This window comes from Ambystoma mexicanum, chromosome 3q (genome assembly GCF_040938575.1).
Source record: "Ambystoma mexicanum isolate Mex_15411 chromosome 3q, UKY_AmexF1_1, whole genome shotgun sequence".
NCBI classification, from domain to species: Eukaryota; Metazoa; Chordata; class Amphibia; order Caudata; family Ambystomatidae; genus Ambystoma; species Ambystoma mexicanum.
The window spans coordinates 150,432,406-150,454,450 of NC_090926.1; the positions used below are offsets into that span (position 1 = coordinate 150,432,406).

General features: G+C 46.9%; 1 protein-coding gene across 1 annotated transcript in view; it reads left to right on the plus strand.

Moving 5' to 3' along the window:
* The window catches only part of MARCHF9 (membrane associated ring-CH-type finger 9), a 731,209-nt gene that overhangs the window by 510,926 nt on the left and 198,238 nt on the right, over positions 1–22,045 (plus strand). The window contains exon 3 of the mRNA XM_069653354.1: positions 12,103–12,295. Within this exon, the coding sequence (XP_069509455.1) occupies positions 12,103–12,295 (193 nt within the window). The remainder of the gene's footprint in view (positions 1–12,102; positions 12,296–22,045) is intronic.

Sequence of the window (22,045 nt, forward strand, 5' to 3'; positions counted from 1 at the left end):
CGGAAGTGAAAGGGAAGGTCTTGAGTTGCTTCAGAAAACAGAGGTGCTTCTGCCCAAGTTTGAGAGAGGCAGGGAGGCTGTTCCAGAGGGAGGCCCAGGCCAAGGAGATAGATCTGCCCCCAACTCTCTGCTTGGAGAAGTGTTTGACTAGAAAGCTATGAGAGACTGAAGACCCTATTGCCCATATTCAGTGGATTCAGGACAGATGGAATTTGGAAACACATGAATCATGTGACAAGACAGTAGCCTTGTTTTAATATATTTTTTGTCAAGGGCTGCCAGAACCAGTGCAACGCTAACTATAGAAACAGGTGGGAATGGAAGCAAAGCCATGGCCAGAGATACAGTGGGCGATTGTGCACTATTGTACAATCTTAAGGGAGAAAGACAAAAAGAAAGCAGAGGGAAGGAAACAGGAAGAGGGGAAGTTGCTGCAGAAAAAATATCAAAATATACCATAGAAAGAGCGGTATTGACAAATAATGAGGGAGCGATGGCACACACAGTGCAGTTGCCACAACAGAATAATGCGGCATAGGTGATGGATCAGAACGGGTGTCATTTTCTGCTGAGAGGCAGAAGGAATGGGCCTCAGGGAGGAGGACAAGGTGGATTTCAAAACCCTCAAGGAAGGGGAGGATGTAATGGCAGACAGCTACTGCATTGTTGCGGCTGCAGTAAATGAGGACATTTAATTAGAGTATGCAGAAGTAGGGGACGCATGCAGCAACAGAATTGGCAATCTCCAAGAGGGGGGATGGGATATGCTCCACAGTATAATACAGATTCACAAGGATATTATGACCAAGATCACATACAAACTCAGACATATGCACCGCAAGTTACAGCAAATACAACAGGTTGCAATGCAGATCCAGCCACCAAAGGGAAAGCAACAGCAAGTGCTTATGCAGACACAACAGGCACTGATGCAACCAGTACAATGTATTCCAATGCAACAGACAGCTACATCACAATGGCTCATGAATATGGGAGCCACGCAAGTAGCTACACCCAAATCGGGGAGTATGACTGTGGTAGGAGGAAATCCTTTCACTGGTACAAGGATTCATTTATATCCACAATAGGACAGCCCACAGAAGAACCTGATGTGTTCAATGCTATCTGTTATACCAGAACGCAGAGAGGAACCAAGGGTCAAGGTGACGCTAGGAGGCAAGATGTTTTCATTTCTTGTGGACCCTGGGGCAACTTGTTCCTGTGTCAGTGAAGGAAAATATAAAATGTCAGGTGTTGTCATAAAGGTGCAGGGAATTTCTGGGGCAACACATTTAACTCCATTTACAGACAAATTATCACTTTCTATAGTTGAGCACCACATGTGTATGCCATTGTTATATTCTAAACAAACACTGGTAAATATACTAGGACGTGACTTGATGACAAAACTGAACATGACGATATCTTTCACTGACAAAGGAATAGTGTGTTTTACTCGAGAAATACATTATGTAAATGTGAGAGAGCTCATACTAGCAGTTAGAGGGAAGAAAGCTCTACGAAGAGTACCACTAGATGAGGAAGTTTTTTTGTATGGAGTGATTATTTTATTATCATGGTTGCCTAAATTGATCGGCAAGATGTTGAGGATACCTGATACGTTTTTGTTCAGGCCAGAGATTCCTACGGATGATGAGGAAGGGCAAATTATCCCTTCAGAACTAGAAGCAGCAATAGTGAGGGAAGAAAGGGTGATGCTTCATAGGACAGATGATGAGGGGAGGAGATGGAGAATGGTGATAGCCCTCGATGAACGATACAGGTTGACAAATATGACTGATGAGGATCTATTTAGGGATGACTGTTCAAGTAAAGAGACAGTATTTTTCATAAACCTTACTTTTTGGACTAAGGTAGAGAATTTAGAAATACCACAGAGAATGGCATTGGTAAAAAAGAAACTGCCACTATTCAGGATGACTTGGGAAAGGTGCCAAATATCTTATGGACTACAAGTCCATATGGCATGGGTCTATTGAAAGGAAGAGGAGCAGTGAAAATTAAGCTGAAACCAGGAGCAATTTTCCCACGTGCAAAACAGTATCCCATGTCTAGAGAATCAAATGAAGGTATATTCGAAACCATATCTGCTTTAATGAAGCAAGGCATTTGTGTACCATCAGATTCTCCGTGTAACATGACTGTGAACCCTGTCAAAATATCAACGGGGGATCATGGAGCTTCATACAGGATTTGAGACCTCTAAACAATATAATTGAAGCAGAATTTCCTTTAGTACTGAACCCTGCGACAATATTGTGTAATATCCTGCAAAAGGTGAGCTATTTCACTGTTTTAGATTTAAAAAGCACATTTCTCTGAATTCCACTTCTTGAAGACTTACAGGATCTAACTTCCTTTTCATTCAGGACCATTCATCTGAAACATACCTGTTTGACTCAGGGGTATTGTGAGTACCCATCATTTTTTAACAGAGTAGTCCAGCTGGACTTGGGAAATGTTCAACTTGAAAGTATCATAATTCAATACTTCAATGACATTTTAGTGTGCAGTGAGACAGAAGAAAGGTGTAGAGAGGATTCTGTCAAGCTTATGACTATATTGGCAGAGTAAGGGTACAAAGTGGATAAGGAGAAATTACAATATTGCCGAGTAGAGGTACTACATGTAGGGCAGTTGATTTCACATGAAGGAAGAACAGTGACACCTGAAAGGGTAGAGGCCTTTATGAAGACTGAACAGCCAAGAAGAGTAAGACAAATGCAACAATTCCTATGCCTGTGCACCTATTGCAGGGCCTGGGTGTTTGACTACAGTACATTAATTCAACCACTTTTAAAAGGACTTAAGGAAGCACAGATGACAAAAAATAAACCTATATGGACAGAAGAGATGACTGAAGGATTTCAGGAATTAAAAAAGGTGATCAGTATAGCACCCGTGTTAGGGATTCCAAATTATAGTGAAGAATTCTACTTATTCTCTCATTGAAATGGAGATGTAATGACCTCAGTGCTCACCCATTAAAACATGGTTATGCCATTGGCTTATTACAGTGGGATCTTAGATCATGGGACATTATCCTTGTGAGAAATCTTTGGCAGCAGCTGTCTTTGCAATTGAAAAGGCTTCAAGTATGACCATGGAGGGGGTTCAGTAACTTTGCTCAAAGAACATGCATTATTTGCAGTTTTGGAAAAACCTACAAGTACATTGACTAAACAAAGAGCATCAGGATATGTGGTAATTATCTCAAACCCAGTGACTAAAATTGTTAGGTGTAGTGTAGTGAATCCATTGACGGGTCAGCGAGAAGTGACCAAAAGCGTGGGGTGAGAAATACTGGATATGCAGTGGTAAAACTGAGCCGAGAGGGTAAATTTGAGGCAATGATCAGTAGAAGATTGTTCCCAAATTACTCAGAACCGGCTGAAGAATTAGCAGCGCTTATTGACATGCTGCAAAGGTTTGAGGATGAGGAGGTGGCAATGTACTCTGACTGCGCCCATGTGATGTCAACGGTACATGCAGGCTTGTCACGTTGGAAAAGGAGGGGTTTCCTCCATGCAGACATCACTTCAGTGCAGCATGCAGGATTATTAGAAAAACTAATCGAAGCGTTGAATTTCCAAGAGAACATAGCGATTGCAAAATGCGCAGCCCATTCCAAGAGAACTGATTTAATCTGTCACGGAAATGAAGCCGCAGACTTAGAGGCCAAAAAGTGGCCTTTAATCCAACTATATCTGAGAGTGAGGTAACAAATATAAGACAGCCAACAGGGTGATGCATGCTGGTTAAGGAAGGATTCAATATGACGTCCATTGTACAGTTAATCGAAATAAAAGGACGAGCATTGCCAGAAAAGAAAGAGTTATGAAAAAAACAGGAATGTCTTTTGTCCCCTACTGAGGCAATTTGGTGACAGGGTAGCACTAGAAATCTAGTTATGCCTCTAGTACTATTGAGGGTAGTGTTGGAGCAGCTTCACTACCGAGCGCATGTGACTTGAGAGAGTCTAGCTGCTATTATTGTACAAGAATGGTTTGTGCCGAGCCTATATGAACATGTACCACAGTTCATTATAAACTGTATTGTGTGCTAGAAATTTACTGCAGGTCACACTCTGTGAACAGTGAGAAGAGTAATTCCCAGACTAAGTGGACCATTCCAAAATCTGCACATAGATTATGTAGATATGTTGCAGACTAGTAATGGATATAGGTATTTGTTAGTTGTGGTATGTCCCTTTTCGAGATGAATCAAGGCGGGTCCATGCACACACCATGATGCCGCACATTCCACCAAGTTCCTCATGCACAAAGTGGTTCCATGATGGGTTGTGTGTGAAGTTTAGCAATCTGACAATGGATCGCACTTCGTGAATGAGCTATTTGAAAATATAGTTCTGCTAATAGACATTAGGCATAGGTTTGCTTCTGCTTATCACCTGCAAGCAAACAGTATTTGTGAGAAACTCAACGACCTTTTAAAAGAGAGTTTTTAAAAGAGAGGATAGCAAACATAAAAACCACTTTAAAGAAGGGATGGCTTCATAGCTTACCCATTGCTTTATATGCGCTACGGAATCAGTCAGGCTCAGATCATCACCTGGCACCCCATGAGTTGGTGACTGGACGCTGAATGGGTACTTCCCCAAAAAGGGCAAATATAGATGCCCACAGTGTAGTAAGGGCTCTGGACAATGAAATGCATGATTATCTAAAATCAATGACTGAAAGTGTTTCTTTTATGTCCCAACAGCTCCAGAATTGATGTGAGGGGTCAAGGGAAAACCAGAATGACAATCAGCCCATTGATTTGGAAGAGATGCTCAAATCGCTCAGCCTGTACCCAGGGGACCAGATGCTGGTGCATACGTTTGTGTGTACCTGAAGCACCCCTCGTTTTGATGGCCCCCATGAAGTGGAGGAAGTGAGCCATACTGGTGTCAAAGTTCAAGGCAGGTGAGCGTGGATACACCTCCATGATGTCAAACCTTATAAAGGTCGAACCTTGACCTCTTCTGCATCTACCCCTACTGAAGTAAGTGAAGAACCTCATTGAATACACAACAGATACCGGACCAAAAGCAAAGAAAAGACAAAGGAAGAAGAAACAACAGTTTTAGATGAGGGTTTCTTAAGAACTAATGGATTTATATTAACCCTGGAACACTTTCGCAAAAATTGGTACAAGAGACAATAGTACAGAAGCAGCAGAAGTCAGAAGAAAAGAAGAATACTTTATTTTTCTTATGCCACCCATTGTACACACATTCTTGCTTGCAGTATTTCTGTACATATTACAGTCTTACCCAGCATTAATGCAAAGGCATACTGGTATTGTAACATTTCTTGGAAACCCTAAAAATAATACGATAGTTCTGAGAATCATATTGGCGATTATTTTAAATTTCTTGTTATAAAGTTATAAATAAGCAATACATTGATACATTTGGTGTATGTCAGATGTAATGAAAGAAATGGAGATGTTCCAAGAGGTCAAAACTGCAGCTCCATGGAAAAGATGTACAAACCGAAAAAGAAATATTGGAGCTTTCTTGGGTATTTTGATTTTCACTATTCTCCTTATAACAAGGAGCTGCAAAAAAGACATCCACCACTATTCCCATTATTCCTATTGTCCCTATTAAGAACCCCAAAACCCCATTGAGTTCTGATGTTAAAAGACCTTTTCCTGAGTGAAGAAAGATGCTGAGGAAGATAATGATAGTATAAACACAAACTTAGATAAATGGGGTCCCGGGAGGATAGCTCAGCGGCAGCGTGCGCGTCTTGGAAGCAAGACGACACGAAGCAACAACAGGTTCGATCCCCGGGTCCGCGCTTAGACACCTCTGGGTGTTTAAGCGCGTTATAAATGCGTAACTAAGACAAAAAAAACCACAAGTACGCAACTAAGAAAAACAAACAATTCCTGTAACAGCGCCTCGATGCCTGCGGGCTGTGTGAGCGCTTTATAAATGTAAAATAAATTAAATTAAATTAAATTTGGCAAATAACTTATGGTACCAGCACCTGAAAGAAGTGGCAGAGAGAACATCGGAAGAGAGTTGGTATGAGTGCTCATTAATACTGTATGCCATGAATGTGGCAAGAACATTTATTGCAAAAGAAATGTCCCCCCACAATGCAAAATCTCTCAATCATCTAGCAGCATGCACAACGAGAGTACAATTTGAAGGGAATTGGGCAACTTTAAGATGGCAATCAAGACAGACTTTTCCATATGAATACATATATGTGAAAACAAAAAGAACGGAGAGTGGATTAGGGTGGACAAACAAAAAGCATGTGTCTCCATCCCAATTTCTAGAGAATATACAAACTGTTGACATGAAGAGAATTAATTGCTCAGACATGACTGAAAAATCAGGAGAGCCAGAATGCTGGGAGAGAGCACAGCTGTTGGTGTATGGGTGTGTAGCAACTGAAAATGGATGAAAAGATGGACTAAAATCATGACCTGCACATATTTTGAATACAGACACAGTCCACAGAGTGCAAAAGGAGAATGATGACTGCCTGGAATCATGGGCCAGATATGCAAAACTACTAACATGGTTGGACAATGAAGCAAGACCAGTGCATATGCAACAATTGAAGAACGCCACAACCTGCTTCAAGAATGATGGCAAGGTCTATGTTGGAAGGAACAAAGGTTGTGGAGAAATATTTGAAGTACCAGGAATTAATGGAGGAACTGCAGTTCTGATGGATTGATATTGGGCCTGCGGATACAGAACCTACATGCAGTTCCCAAAAGATTGGGGAGTAGTGTGCTCCATTGTAAATGTACACGTCCCAGCACTAGTGATCCCCCAAAGTGACTGCCACATCAAAGTGTCCCCACAAATGAATACATATGACAGAAGGAAGAAATAATTTCATCTTCGCTGACTGAAAATAGAGAATTATTTATCATTGAAATCAATAAAGGCTTATGAAGACATTCCTAATGAGCACAAGCTATTCAGCATGACAGCCATGATAATGATATCAATATTAAAACCAGGAACTCAAGCTGCAGTAAATGCCAACTAGTTCCAGACGTTCAATGCAAACAAGCTGATGACTGGAACAGGTATGTTCTGGATCTGATAACAGCAATGGAAGGAGGTGTTTGTGCCAAGGTTTGGCCTTCTTGTTGTACTTTTATACCATTTTATGATGGAGAAAATGGAATCCTGATAGAGGCAATAATTATGTTAACGACCCTGCATACAAAAATGGAAGATGAAGCTGATGAGATGGCAGGAGACGATTGGTTCTCATCCCTGTTTTCATGAATTTCAGCTTGTTTACATCTTGGTTGGCAATTGCTTTCAAACTACTTGCAGAAATACTGGTGTTGGTGTTGCTAAGATTCTGTCTCTTAAGGGTCATTTTGGGACAATGCTAGAAAACAACCAAGAAAACTATTGGGATGAAGATGATGATTGACATTAACAGTGGCACTGGAGAGAACACACAGACTGACGAAAGTACTTGAGAAAGGATCAAGAAAAGTTTTCTTGCACCTCCAGGAACCAGGTTCTACTGTGCCCAAGATCAGGAGAGATATGTGGAACGATGGATATTCTGTTTACCAGCAGGGGATTGTCGCCACGTGACCTGGAGTGTGGATGAACACATAAAGAATGCGGGTCACCTGAGGGCGTGACATAAATATGGTCCCAAAGCAGAAACAATTAGATGAGATGGAAGAAGATGAAGCAGGAATTGTGGAACAAGAGAAAAAAAAGAGCATTGCCGAATTTTTGACCAGAGGGGTGAATGTAGAGGACCCGGTGGTGGCCTCTTCTCTAGTGCCCTCCCCTTCACCACCATCCTTTCGAAGTAGCAGACTAAGGGCTACTATTGGGAATTCATACACAAGTTAATGTGACAAGTCCATACTGCGTTGATTGTACAAAAGACAATATGAACTCAGACAGCCATTCAGAAAATATCCTCATGGTGGGACAATGGAGAGACGTTACCAAGAAGGATGTCAATTGCCTAAATGTAAGCATGTAGCTTTGAGAATCACGGATGAATGCTAAACAAAAGTTTGATGACAGCAATATGATGTCATAAAGAAGACAGATAAGCCTAAATTGAAACAATATGAAAATACTTAAGAGTGACGATGTAACAGAGGCACTAGGAGAAACATGTACAAAAAGATTAAGTTATTGTGAGAATAAAAGGTGCTGACCAATAACTTTAAATACGCTGTAACGCAAGATCGAAGGAGCATATAGAAGCTTGCAAAAAAAAGAGGTGTATATATATATATATTTTTTTTTTCCCTGCTTTCTTTCATTGAGATTAAAGCAGTTTTTTACCATCTTCCTTTGGTCTGTCTGATTATTTGGTCTGTGATAATTATTGGTTATCCCATCTAGCACAAAAAAGAAGCTTCAAGGTGCTAGAGCACATTATCTTTGCTGAAATCTGGTTTGAGCTCTCCCACTCAACATGTACAATAACGAATTATGCTCAGTTCTCATTGAAAGTAGCGTACGTCAGATAAATGCAGTTTTTACCGCCCATGCAGAGGCCAAGCCTTTTACCCTCTATCACTGTGTACTTCTGTTTGTCCTTGAAGAAAATTAAAGATTTCCTTCAACAATTTATTTGGTGCTTACAGTATGCCTCTTGCCACTCTCAGACCACTTCTGACCTTCCTCATGGCACACCAAGCATACCCCTTCCATCCTCCATCAAGCACGTAATGGCGCCAACGTAGTAGCAAATACCCGATGACCTTTGCATAATATTCTCAACTTCCCTGGGCCAGGATTTATTGCTGCGGGTTCCTGGCCTAGTTGGTCCTTCTGTCACTGCAATTGATCCGGGTTCTAATCCCGGGATGGTGCCCCTAATCTCGTTATTAGGGCTCCGCCTCTTCACATGAGAATGGCTGTTTCTCTTTTCAGCGGGTCGATGCCTTTTTCCCAGTCCTCCTGCATGAAAGCCTTGGGATTCCCCAGCGTGTTGGTGTGTATTAATAAGTGTCTTGTCTCCTCATCAGCCGCCGGAGCACTGCGACGAGGCCGAGGCAAGTCTGAATGGCATCCTGGAAGCCCTCTCCGGTGTCCCGGCTGCAATCACTTGTCTTGACTCCTCGGGCAGCACCCCATCAGGAAAAGCTGCTCTCAAATGAAATGTGCCCGGGGAAGGCAACGCCGCAACATCCCAACACCTCAGGGTGCCGCCATGCCGTACGTCACACTTGCTCCGCCTTAACTTCCATTTAAATTCTGTGATGGACACCCTTTGCCTCACCCAGATCTTGCCTGAACACCTGTTCACTTGCCACTGTGCACTGCCAGACCTGATTGAGGGCCACCTAGATCTGGAATCAGGCCCAGCCCCTTGAATTGCTTCTACCTCGCATGCTTAACTTTGCTTTGGGTGCGCCTTCCATTGTGCTCATAATTTCTCATGAAGTACCCTATACTTATACTTCCACAACCAAGCCCTCCGGGTTTGGTATTTGCAGCCATATCTTCCTGTCCTTCTTTACAATGAGTGCCTGCAACTGATCCCAGTGGCCCAGACCTCACACAGGGGTCTCCTCTCCCGCTTGATGTTACTCTTCCTCATAGGACCCCCTCAACTGCTCCATTTGTCACTACTCCTCCTCCTCTTCTTCATCAATCTTTCCTCTTTCTTTTTCTCTACACACATAGGCAAGGTGCCCCCTCCTGCACATTTCCTGCACTTTCCATATGTCCCTGGACATCCATTGTATGTGTCCTGATGCTGATATGACTCACACCAATAACATCCCTCCTTGCCCCAGCCTCTGGGTCATGTCATGGCATGCCATGTCATGTCCCCTGCACCCATGCCACGTTCACCTTTCTAGTCCTTAGCTCTTTCCTCCACTCTCTTCACAGTAGTCCCTTCTGCCCCACTAGGCATCTGCTTGCACATGACAGCTACCTGCTTCAATGTTCTATTGACATACATGTTACTATTGTGCCTTGTAAATTCGGGCTACTATAACATAGAACATGCTTAGTATGTTGCCCCTTATCATTTGTTGGGTTTGATTGTCACACTGGCATGTTGCTACTGCTATGCAGAAAGCAGATCCATCGCTGTCAAGTGGTCTGAACCCCCGACCCCCCGTAATAGAGATGTACATTCACTCCTTCCATTACAATAGGCCCTCTCTTCGGTCCTGTCTTCCAGTCTTTCAATAGCCTCTGCACCCGCCTCTTCTTCTCCTGGTTCTTGCATCACCATCACTCCCGGAGTGTGATCAAATGTGTGTTGTCGTTCCGCCCCCAGTGGATTGGGGAAGAGTGCTGGCTTCTTTCCTACAGTACATGCCCACCACTGCTCAGTGATTAGTGAATGCCTTGTGCCATGCTTGCCACTGCACTGGTGGCTTCGTTGGATAGTGTGCAAGCTGCCTCTGCATGTTGTCCTTTGTGCTTGTTTTCTTCCCCCCTGTGTTGCACTTGTGTGACTGCGTGGCTTGCACAGTGTCGCCTCCTGGACGCAACGCCATTGTGGGACCGTTGGTTTGCCTCTGCTGCTCCCCCTTCTTTTACTTTTCTTATTGCTGTGCTTTTGTGGCCAGCTCATTGGCTCACTGGCTCCTGACATCACTTTGGGCTTTGACTTTTCCACAGCGCCCTTCCTCGTTGATTTTTCATGCTGTGGTGCCCTGATTGACAGCTAGTCTGGCAGTCCATACCATGAGTGGTCTATGAGGTGGCGCCATGATCTGTTGCCTCAGCACTACCCGTTCCTTCGGCCTTCTCATATACTATTGTGGCCCACTCAGGGCCTTATTTTAGGTTTGGCACAGTTGGGCGCATAGTGCTGCACACGCGGTCCATGCAATAGCACCTGCATGGCTTCTCCCAACTGTGCTTAATTAAAACACCACCTCCTCAGAAGCCTTCCTCCATTTTGTGCAGGAAGTGGAACAGTACAGGCTGCCATGATGATTTTTCAAGGCCAACCATCAGAGCACTGCAGTGGGCACTGTCCTTGAGCACCAGTCATGCCATGGCCCATAATTGTTGATGGGTCACTGTTCCCTAGTCTGTGAGGATGCGCCAATTGTAGCGATGCAGCCGATTAAAAATCAGGCCCCGTGGTCTGGCGTTCCAGCACCCCATTCCTCCGCACCACTGGTTACACCTGCGGTCGCTACGCTCTGCACTCTAACTAAGCCCAGACTCCCCTTCGGACCCGTCTTTGGACCCACCCTTTTTCATTTACACTGCCTTGACTTCTCTCCTGACCTCACCTTGTTCTCGCCTCTAGGCTTCCCTATCTAGTATGTGTCTACCACTCTCCACTTTCCCTTTTCCTCTTTGTCTGAGGCGCTTTGAAGCAGCCCGAAGGTTGTGTTAAGTGCTATACAAGAAACATACATACATAAATGATATAGCCACTTCCTGACTGGTCTGATCACCTTTTTGAAACAGGTCCTGCGTTCTCCAGAATAAGGAAAAGCACCCCATTTCTACTAATGGCGGTGATTTTCATGGGGTGGCCTTGGTAAATATCGAGAGGTGGACGGGCTTTCATGGAAACAAGGAGATGTTGTGACAAACTCACGCTCTACATAACTAGAAGGACCAGAGAAGAGTGAGTGACGTGTCTTTTGTGGCCCACTCGTAGGTCGGGAGGATAGCTCAGTACAACGTGCAAGATAACACTGATCAGCAAGGGCTCAATACCCGATCCTGCGCTTATAGGCTGGACTCTGGCATAAAGCGTGATATAAGATCCAATTTATTTATTTATTTTTTAATAAGCTGTGACTGACTGTGGGATTTAAGTGCATCAATGAAAGGGACCATAGGATTGTAAATCTGGGTTGATTGATTGATAAGTTATTTATAATGTGCCTAGACACAAGTGTTTCAAGGCGCAACCAGGCAGGGAGAGGGAAAACAGGGGAGAACAAGACAAACGATCTAAAATATGAAGAGTACAATACAATCAAATAAAAACCTGCCTGGCAAAGTCCAGGCAGAAATGTCTATCCTGTGCATTACTGGCTGTTTTCCAACCTGGTGTGTGAATTCCTCTGCCTTGCTGTGTTGGGTAATGCGTTTTCCCCTCCCTTCTTTACCAGTGGCAGGCCATCTCGTTGACGGTGATCGAGAAGGTCCAGATCGCAGCCATCATCCTGGGATCCCTCTTCCTCATCGCCAGCATCTCCTGGTTGATCTGGTCTTCGCTCAGCCCCTCGGCCAAGTGGCAGCGGCAGGACCTGCTCTTCCAGATCTGCTACGGCATGTACGGCTTCATGGACATCGTCTGCATAGGTGAGGGCCTCGAACCGTCGCTGGCTCCAAATTCAGGATTCCTCAGGCTGTATGATCTTCATGAAAAAGTATGGTAACGGGAATAGGGGCACCAGATGAAGCTATGTTTTAGGGGTCACCAGCATCATGTGAACCTCTTGTGTATTTTCTTAGGAGGATCTGTTACCTGGCAACTGAACTGTTCCATCAATTTTATTTCAAGGTCATCAGAGATCACAATTGATCACATTCGAGAGTTGTGGAGTTCGTCAGTCCTGTCCTGATATTTTCAGTGCATTTGAATATTGGTACTTTATGTCAGATGGAAAGAAATGCCCAGGACTAGCTGTGGTCCTTAAACCTTGCACAAAGCCACTCAAAAACTGCATGATGCATTTTCCACAGGTTTCAGGAGCAGGAGTCTAACCCCGGGGCACCCTTACTCTGCAACTACTAAAGACCCACCATAACTGGTGTATTTGTAGAGCGCACCTTCACCACTAAGGGGCATCTTGGCACTATAGATAGATAACAGATGTTTATTGTTACCCAACTTAATGGTAATTGTAATTGGTTATTTATAACGCACTTAATACCCAGAGCTTTCTACGCACGTACACGGGTGCCGAACCTGTGTTGATCTGCATCGTCTTGCTTCCAAAATGAGCGTGTTGCCCCTGAGCTACCCCAGCGAGGAAGGTACTCATTTTATTGACCTCCGAAGCATGCTGAGTAGACCTGCAGGGATTTGAACTTGTGACCACGAGGTCAAACACAGGCCATTGAAGTGAATGCATCAGTCCACTGAGCAACAAACCCGGCTTCCATAGGAAAGCAAAGCTGGTGCACTACCTCCTGCTGCCTCCACTCTACCTAACCCCTCATGGGCATGGTCTCTTTGTAAGGCAGGTGTAGTATTGTATTTGCGTTTATTGATTTATGAAGCACGTTGGCCAAAGCGCTTTACAAACGTAAAAGCAGTACAATTATGAGTGAACTGAATGACAGTCTAAATTATTACAATAGAAATGAGGACTATGATGATGAAGCAGAAGAATTCTTTGAGTAGGAGCGGGCAATAGCAAGAGAAGGAGGGGGGGCTGGAACTTTACAAGATAAAGAATTGCAGTGTTTAGGGACAAGAAGGGAGAAAGAGCAGACAGGAGATTGGGCACAAGGGGTATAGGGCAGGGGCATGTGGGGAATGAAGCTCATTAGATGCCACAACCTTCTGAACTAGGAGATTTCCTGCTTCCTCTTTGGTGCCAAAGGAGCCTGTGGTAGCGGTCAGCGATTCACCATGTATTTTAGAGACCTTCAAGCCTCGCCTCTCCCCAGGTACGGTATGCCTTCTCCTTATGTACCTTCCTAGGCATGCATGTGTGTGAAGCGTTGCAAGAAACAAATCAGTGCCATGCAGTCTGCAATGTTGCTCTGCTGAATTTTAGAGGTTTGACATGGGAGCGTGGGGAGATAAATATGCAGATTCTGAACTCTCAACGTACAAAAGTCAAAGCTTGGCTTTCACCTGAAAGCCTGATGTCTTCGGTTCCATGTCATTTCATTGCGGGATGTTTTTTCGCTGATTTTTTTTACTGTGAATTTTTTAACGAAAAAACTCATTGAATTCTTTTTTTTTGGGGGTGTCCCCCGACCCCATTCCCTTTCAGTTTTTATCTATTCTCAAACACCCACATCCCATATATATAATTTTTTAACCACCCCCAAAGAAATTTGCTGGGTTTATTGGTTAAAAAATTCACGGTAAAAAACCCAGCGAAAAAACGTTTTGTGATAAAAGGATGTTGTACTATGTCTTCTGGGAATGGTTATCCATCTGTACGCAATGTACTGTGTGCTAAAATGCCCTTTATTTGAAGTAATCCCAGAGTAAACATATGACCATTTTGACACCATTTGCACCTCTTTCTAGTGTGACATTCCTTAAAATAAGTCTGTTTGGCAGTCTGCGTGCTGCCTTTGGCTCTGTTATGGTGCATATACTATACCCATCAGTACAAGGGTAAACAAATGATTGCATTTGTTTGCCCTGCTCTCTTGCTTAAAGAGTGTCAACATCCCACGCTCAAAGAAGGATCAATAGTTGGCCAAATGTTACCAACATTTTTAACCTTAGGTAGCAGGTTTACAATGAATCCAATTGACACTTTTGATCAAAAACGTGTGGGTTTTATAATTAGGTTTGTGTCACCATGAAGTCACTGCACAGTATCTGCATGGGCTTAGGTAGCGATAGGCATCAATGGGCGCAATTATAATCACCCTGCCCACCGTGCCACCGCATTACTATCCATGGGAGCAGGTGCGCAGGCTCTGACACGCACACTGCGGTTCAATGGCTTTGAAAGAAGTAAATGCTCTTTCGAATGGCTTGTGTCCTGCCATGTAATACTCATCTTTGATATTTTCTTTCCAGCTTCAGCTGCTTCGGAAAAAAATGTTCCTTGACAGAGGGCGCTGTGCACTGGTCTCATCGACTCGCTGTCCCTCGAGGGTCTCCGTCCAACGGTCGACGTCATCAGCAGTATATGAAGCACATGCGGTGCCCGTTGGCTTGAGTGCTGTTTTTCGGATGCAAATTTCGCTTTAAGAGAAATCCGGCATGCATTGGTTCTTCCCGAACTTCGGTTCATTGAATTTAAATTCATTATGTCTTCACCATCAGCTCCATAAAAGCCTAAGACAGGTTTAAAAAATGACAAGACTGTGGGGCAAAAATGTTGATCACCGACCCCCACCGCGTATGTCTGTGGTGCCTTGGCATGGAACAGCACACAATGGAGTGTAATTACTGTCAGGCAATGACCGACAAGGCTCTAAGAGAGCCTAAAGGGAAATTAGTGGTGGGTCGGATCCCTTCAAAATCCTACTAATATTTTGAAAAAACTAAAATCTGACTAGTTGAGAGATTCTCCTCAACAGAAGAGATCCAAGAAAAGATCGCAATCAAGGTGCTTTCCCTGAGAGGATTACATGCCCAACCAAATTTGACTCCTGGCCAAGTGAGATGCGTTTCAGAGGGATATGATTAAAATATTCAAGAAGGCAGCCTCGACCCCCTCGAAAGAGAAGAAGAAAGACCATGCCCCTGTCACTCTGCATAAAGAGGACAAAGGGAAGTCGAAGGCTAAATCCTTTGAACCCTCACATCCAGGACACATGCCAGATTTACATTGAGAGCCAGCAAGGCCTCAAACTGATGAGAAATCATCGAGGACCACAATGAGTTGAGAATCCAGCCCTTTGAGGGCTTTGTCAAAGAAAAAGAAGTCGACAAATTTGACAACTACGAAGTCTATTCCATCGACGCCTTTGGCATTGGAGCCTGTGTCGAAGACATCAACGCTACAGTCGAAAACTATGACATCATTGGCTTTGAAACCATTATCAATTACTTTTTCGAAGCTGTTGAAGCTGTCCAAGCCCTTAACAAAACAGGACAATATTTGTAAGCATTTACCAAAGAAGGATTTCTTCAAGTCTTTAACATCAATCGATAAAGACCATGAACCTTCTGAACCTGATGAAACTCAGCATTTTGGCCTGCAATATGTACTCCAAATGTACCAGATGCAATAAAATCAGAGGTGTCCAGAATTAAAGATGTGTATGAAAACCGTCAAACAGCCAGTGGTGGGGGGGCGTGGCTAACTGCCATGTGAAGTAGACGTGCTCTGGGTGCGCTCCGCTCGATGCGATCAACATAAGCTGTAATTATTACCTAAACTGCGAACCCTGAAGCCAGCGGTCCTCTTCACCGACCGCCGCTATCTTCCTGCACCTGCTAGCTGTTTTTTTTCGTGCTCGGAGCCGCCCTACGACGACTGAGCGCCGCACGAAAAGTCCCTGCGGACCCGACACAAAATGGCGGCTCCCTCGCGCTGAGAGACGCGACGGCCCTTACATCAGGCTGCACCCGAACCGCGGCGCCATCTGACACCATAGGACCCAGCGGAGCCTGCAGTCACCGCCCGACCTGCACGGGAGACCAGCGTAAGACGCACGCGATTGGGTGCCCGACCGGGTGCTGATGCTCCTCGGCTGCGGGCGTCGCCCTCGGGGGCGCTGACGAGTGGAGCTGCTCTGGTGTCTCGTGCGGCCCCCCCGTCCTGCTCCTCCTCGACCGGCGTGGAGACCGGGGCACTGGGTCTGCTCCTGGGCCCCCCGGCCGAACAAGGATCTCTGCAGCGCCTGTCCGACCGGCAGCGGGAGCCGGCGGAGGACGCGCTTCCTGAGCACCGCTCGCGGCCGGCTGTGTGCTGGGCCCCCTGAGTAGCAGCCAGAGAGAGGAGCGGAGAGCCCGGGCGTCGCTTAGCCCACGAGGTGAGCCGGGGGGAAAGCTCACTATCCAGCAGGATCGCCGAGGGTGTGCCGTGCCTGCGTTCCCCCCCCCACTTCTCGCCTGCCTGTGTCACTGGGACCCCCTGGAGGGAGCGCAACACCCCAGACCGCATACTCAAGGCCCGGAGGGGCGGGCCTAGACGTCCAGACCCGGTGTCGGCCGAGTGGGGCGACCTACCTTGTGGCGCGGAGAGCCTGTTGGGTGCCATCACCACGGAGCCCCCTGCGAGACCATCGCTCTAGGGACCCCTTCCGTTAACACCTTCAGTGGAGATCATACGGCCACTCAGCCCTGCTGTGCCCCGTTCACCCCGAGCCCTTGCCAGAGAAGACTGAGAACCAACAAGCCACCCGCCATGTCCACCAAAGGGGCCAGGTCCAAACAGCGCCAAACCACCATTGACACCTTCACGGCTGGGGGACCCACAGCTTCCGAAGCCCCTAACGGCACTATCTTGGACGCACAGCCTGACCCCCAGGGAATGACTACCGAACCCAGCAACACCCATATCCTGGAAGCCATTAAACTGTTGCAGACCACTATGGAGCACAAAATTGACGCAGTGGCCATAGACCTGGGCCTCCTACGCCAGGACTTCCGCTCCTTGACCAACAGGACTGACACACTTGAGGCTCAGGTGCACGAAAACACTGAAACCAAGGTGGTGCTCCTCAAAGATGTTGATGAGCTGCAGCAAAGAGTAAAGAATTTGGAAGAAAGGGCCGAGGAGGCAGAAGGGCGGGCACGCCGGAACAACATCCGCCTTCTGGGCCTGCCGGAGGGCATCGAAGGATCCGACCCCACGAACTACGTGGAGAACTTAATACTACAGGAGATTGGTGCTGAGAAACTGTCCCAAGGTTTCACGATTGAAAGGGCCCATCGATCCCTCACTAAAAGACCTCCCCCTGGCACCCCACCCAGACCAATAATAGCGAAGGTTCTAAATTACAGAGACCGGGAGACCATCCTGGCCTACTCACGGTCTGGGGGCCAGATCCTTAGGGACTCGGCTAAAATATCCATCTACCCCGACTACACCTTCCAGGTCCAATTGAAGAGGGCTCAATTCATACATACTAAAGCCAGACTGAAGGCCGCTGGACTGCGCTACATGCTCCTCTATCCCTCCAGATTGAAAGTAATACGCAACAACAAAGCCCACCTATTTGACACTCCATCTGAGGCCCGGGACTGGATGGACAGGGAACAGGTTCCTGATATAGAGGTAAAGGGACGACGTCCGCGCTGACCCTCACCACGATGGCGGCGTCCGGGCCCTAGAACCCACTAGGGCCCCTCCATGCAAATGCTAGCCTGACACAGCTTAACTGATCCTACACAGCGGGGCTCCAGAGTCGAACACTCTTCCACCCCCGGAAGTTCCTTTTTTTTCCCCCTTTCTTTTGGGTATACACATACCCGCCCGTAGGGCACCTGGCGACCAATGTTAGGTCCAACGGAGCAGAAACGGGACAGTCACAACGAGGGACACCTCGCTCGACCTGTTATTAGTTTGGGGTGTTCAAGGTTACGGGGGGGTGGGGAAACGGGAGTTGGCACATATGTTAGGTGCCGAAATGGGGTAACTACTAGACCACAGACGTCCACCACACACAGCACGAAGACAACACACCCCCTAAGCTCGACGATTCTGATATTCTCTACACGCCTCTTGCCACTTACACGGCCCCCAGCTAGACCCCCAGATAGACGCCTATCTCCAATTATCCATGGCTGACACGATAAAAATCATTACGTGGAACGTCAGAGGCATGAATAGCTACGTGAAACAACGTCGCATCCACGCATATTTGAAAAGATGCAGGGCCGGGATTGCCATGCTCCAAGAAACACACCTATCTGCTGATAAACTGAAGGCACTGGCCAAAACTTGGCGTGGGACCTTGATAGGATCCTCCTACTCCTCTTATGCAAGGGGAGTCTTGATATGGGTTGACCCAACCATCCCCTTCAGACTAACTAGCACGAAAACGGACGATGAGGGTAGGATGGCACTGGCTTGCGGCACCATCGAAGGCCGAGAGGTATGCCTAATTAGCACCTACGCACCCAATCACGACGCTACAGCTTTCTTCCACTCCTTGTACCCTAGGCTCAGCCCCTACCGGAACAGCGTCATGATCTGGGGAGGCGATCACAATTGCACTCTAGACCCCCGGAAAGACAGATCAGATGACAAACATACCCGCCCGTCCCCTCCGGCCAAAATCCTGTCCAAACTGACTAGCCAGCTGTTACTCCGAGACTTGTGGAGGGAACTGCACCCTGACCAACGAGTATTCTCCTTTTACTCCCCTCCCCACGCGGTCCATACTAGGCTGGATTATCTGTTCGTAAGCCACGAACAACAAGCTATGTTTGGTGACGCCCTTTACCTGCCCAGGGTGCTGTCTGACCATTCCCCGCTGCTGGCCACCTGGGAAGTATTCCCGCCTAGACCCCCGATCCCTACTTGGAGGCTGAGAGCCGAAGCCCTCCACGATGCGACCCTCCGGGAACACATAGGTAACTTTACCGAGGATTACTGGGAACGAAATTCCAATAGCGTCAGATACATAGGCACTGCATGGGAGGCATACAAGGTGGTCATGAGGGGTGAAATGATTGCGTCCTTAGGCGGAGCCCGTAGATCCATCACGTCCTCCCTGGAACGCTCGGAAGGGGAGCTGGGTGAATTGGAAAACAGAGCTGACTCAACCCGGGAACTCTTGCAAAAAATAACCGACCTCAAGCAAATCTGTTTAACACACTGGGAATCCCTGGGCAAACTGAGTTACGCTAAACAAATTGAAAGAACCCATGCCCTGGGTGACAAACCCGGGAAACTCCTAGCCTGGCTGTATAAAAGAGAAACCCCCCGTGCACCCATTTGCCAAATCCTTAAGCCGGACGGCACCACGGCACACACCCAAATAGAAATCAACTCAGTCTTTACTGACTTCTATCACGACTTGTATTCCGAGACCCTTCCTGTGGCCGATGCCAGTATGGAGGATGTCTTAGATATCATTGAGCTGCCTAAATTGGACTCACAGATGGCTGAAACACTAGACGAGCCCATCACTCCCGACGAAGTAAAGGTAATCATTAGATCCCTCCCATCCGGTAAAACCCCTGGTACTGATGGCCTCCCTGGAGAGTTTTACAAGACTTATGAGGAGACCCTAGCCCCTCTGCTGACCCAGGTGTTCAATGAAGCCTATGAGCGCGGCTCCCTCCCCGACTCCATGAGGGAAGCCGTTATCATCCCCCTCCTCAAGCCAGGAAAGGACGGTACGGACTGCGGCTCCTACAGGCCCCTTTCTATGTTAAATGTTGACAGCAAGATCCTAACCTCCCTCCTAGCTAACAGATTGCGTAGGGTAATACCACACTTAATACATCAGGATCAAACGGGCTATGTGCCCGGGCGCTCCATAACCGAAAACCTGCGGAGGTTGCACCACGTTATATACAGTACGGAACTGAGGCCCCAGAAATACGCAGTTGCGTCATTGGACGCCACCAAAGCCTTCGATTCAGTGCGCTGGGAGTGGCTATATGCCACCATGGTAAAAATGGGAATAGGACCAGTTTTCTTGAAATGGACCAAACTGGTTTACACTAATCCATCCGCCAGGGTACGGACCAACAAGACATACTCTGATCCGTGGCCCCTCCACAGAGGCACCCGCCAGGGTTGCCCACTATCCCCGATGCTATATATCATTGCCAACGAACCTGTGGCCGCATACCTTAGACAGGAGTACGGAGATGGGGGCATAGAGATTGACGGGATAACCCACCTTGTCTCCATGTACGCCGACGATACCTTGTTATACCTACACAATCCCGAACACCTCTTGCCCTACATTCTCGAAACCCTAGAATGCTTCCACAAGCACACGGGAATCCGGATTAACAAAGACAAGTCCTGCCTCTACCCGCTAGCTGCACTATACAACGAAGACTTCAGAGCCCTGCCCCCCTTAGATCTTCAATGGCAGGTATCCTCCTTTAGATACCTGGGAATCACCATACACCGTAATCCTCACACGGAACACATCCTCAACACAATTAGTGCTAAAGATAACCTAGTTAAATCCATGGACTTTTGGGGGAAGCTCCTGCTTTCCGTAGCCGGAAGGGCAGGTCTCCTCAAGATGGTGGCACTTCCCCGCCTATTACACAACTTCACCAACGTTCCCTACAACATCCCACCCTCCTTCTTTAAAGACATTAACAAGCTATGCAGGCAGTTCCTCTGGCAGGGAGGCAGACACAGGGTAGCGCTCGAGACACTTCAGAGACCCTACGATAGGGGAAGAATGAAGGTCCCCAACTTCGAACTGTACTACCTTGCATGCCAGCTAAGACACGTGATGCGATGGATGGCTGATGAGATCTCTACAGACACCAGACTTCTCCAACCAGCTCTGTCCGGCCTCTTACTCAGAGACCTACTCTGGGTCAAGGATGGAACCCTAGGGCAGTACCCATACCTGGCGAAGCTTGGGACCCGGCTCTGGAGAAGGGCTTGCAGAACATTGGGGTCCCCAGATCCATACTCCCCACAGATCCCCATAGCAGCACTCATGGCCCACCGCCCTTGGGGCCAACTGGAAGCGCGTGCTCAATGGGAACCCTGCGGGGTGGCCACCCTTGGTGACCTGGTTCGGGACCAAGAAATCCTTACATTCTCCGACCTCAGCGAGACCACGGGGCTGCCAGCAGGGCACTTCCTGCTCCACGGAGCAGTGATACAAGCTATGAAGGACAGATGGCCTGCAGCCGTCATCCTGGCAACGGACAACGAGATTATAGAAACCATGCTGAACACCGCCGAAGGAGGCCACGAAACCTCTCGGCTCTATGAAGCCCTATTGCTAGGCACGACCAGGAATGAGCTCAGAAGTAGAGGAAAGTGGGAATACGAATTAGGCCTGGAATTCAACGGCAAGGAATGGGAAAGAGTGACCCTCTACCACAAGAAAATCTCCAGAAACGCCCGCTTACAACTTATCCAACTATACATCATCAACAGGGCCTATTTAACTCCGGAAACTATATCGAACTTCAAGGGCGCCTCAATCCAACTATGCCCTAAATGTAATGAGCCGAGGGCGGGAATGACTCACATGTTCTGGGGTTGTCCTGTGATACGCTCCTTTTGGACTCAGGTACGGGAAAGGGTGGCCAATGCAGATATCGAACTAGAGGTGCTTGACCCTGCGGCCTGTATCCTGGGCAGATACAGCCGGGACCACAAAAACAAGCCCTTAAACAGACTCAGAGACCTAATTTACATCACAGCGAAAAGACGCATAGCCATGGGTTGGAAGAGCCCCAGAGGCCCGATTGAAGCGCAGTGGTGGGGAGACCTCACAAAGTGGATTGCTGCCGAG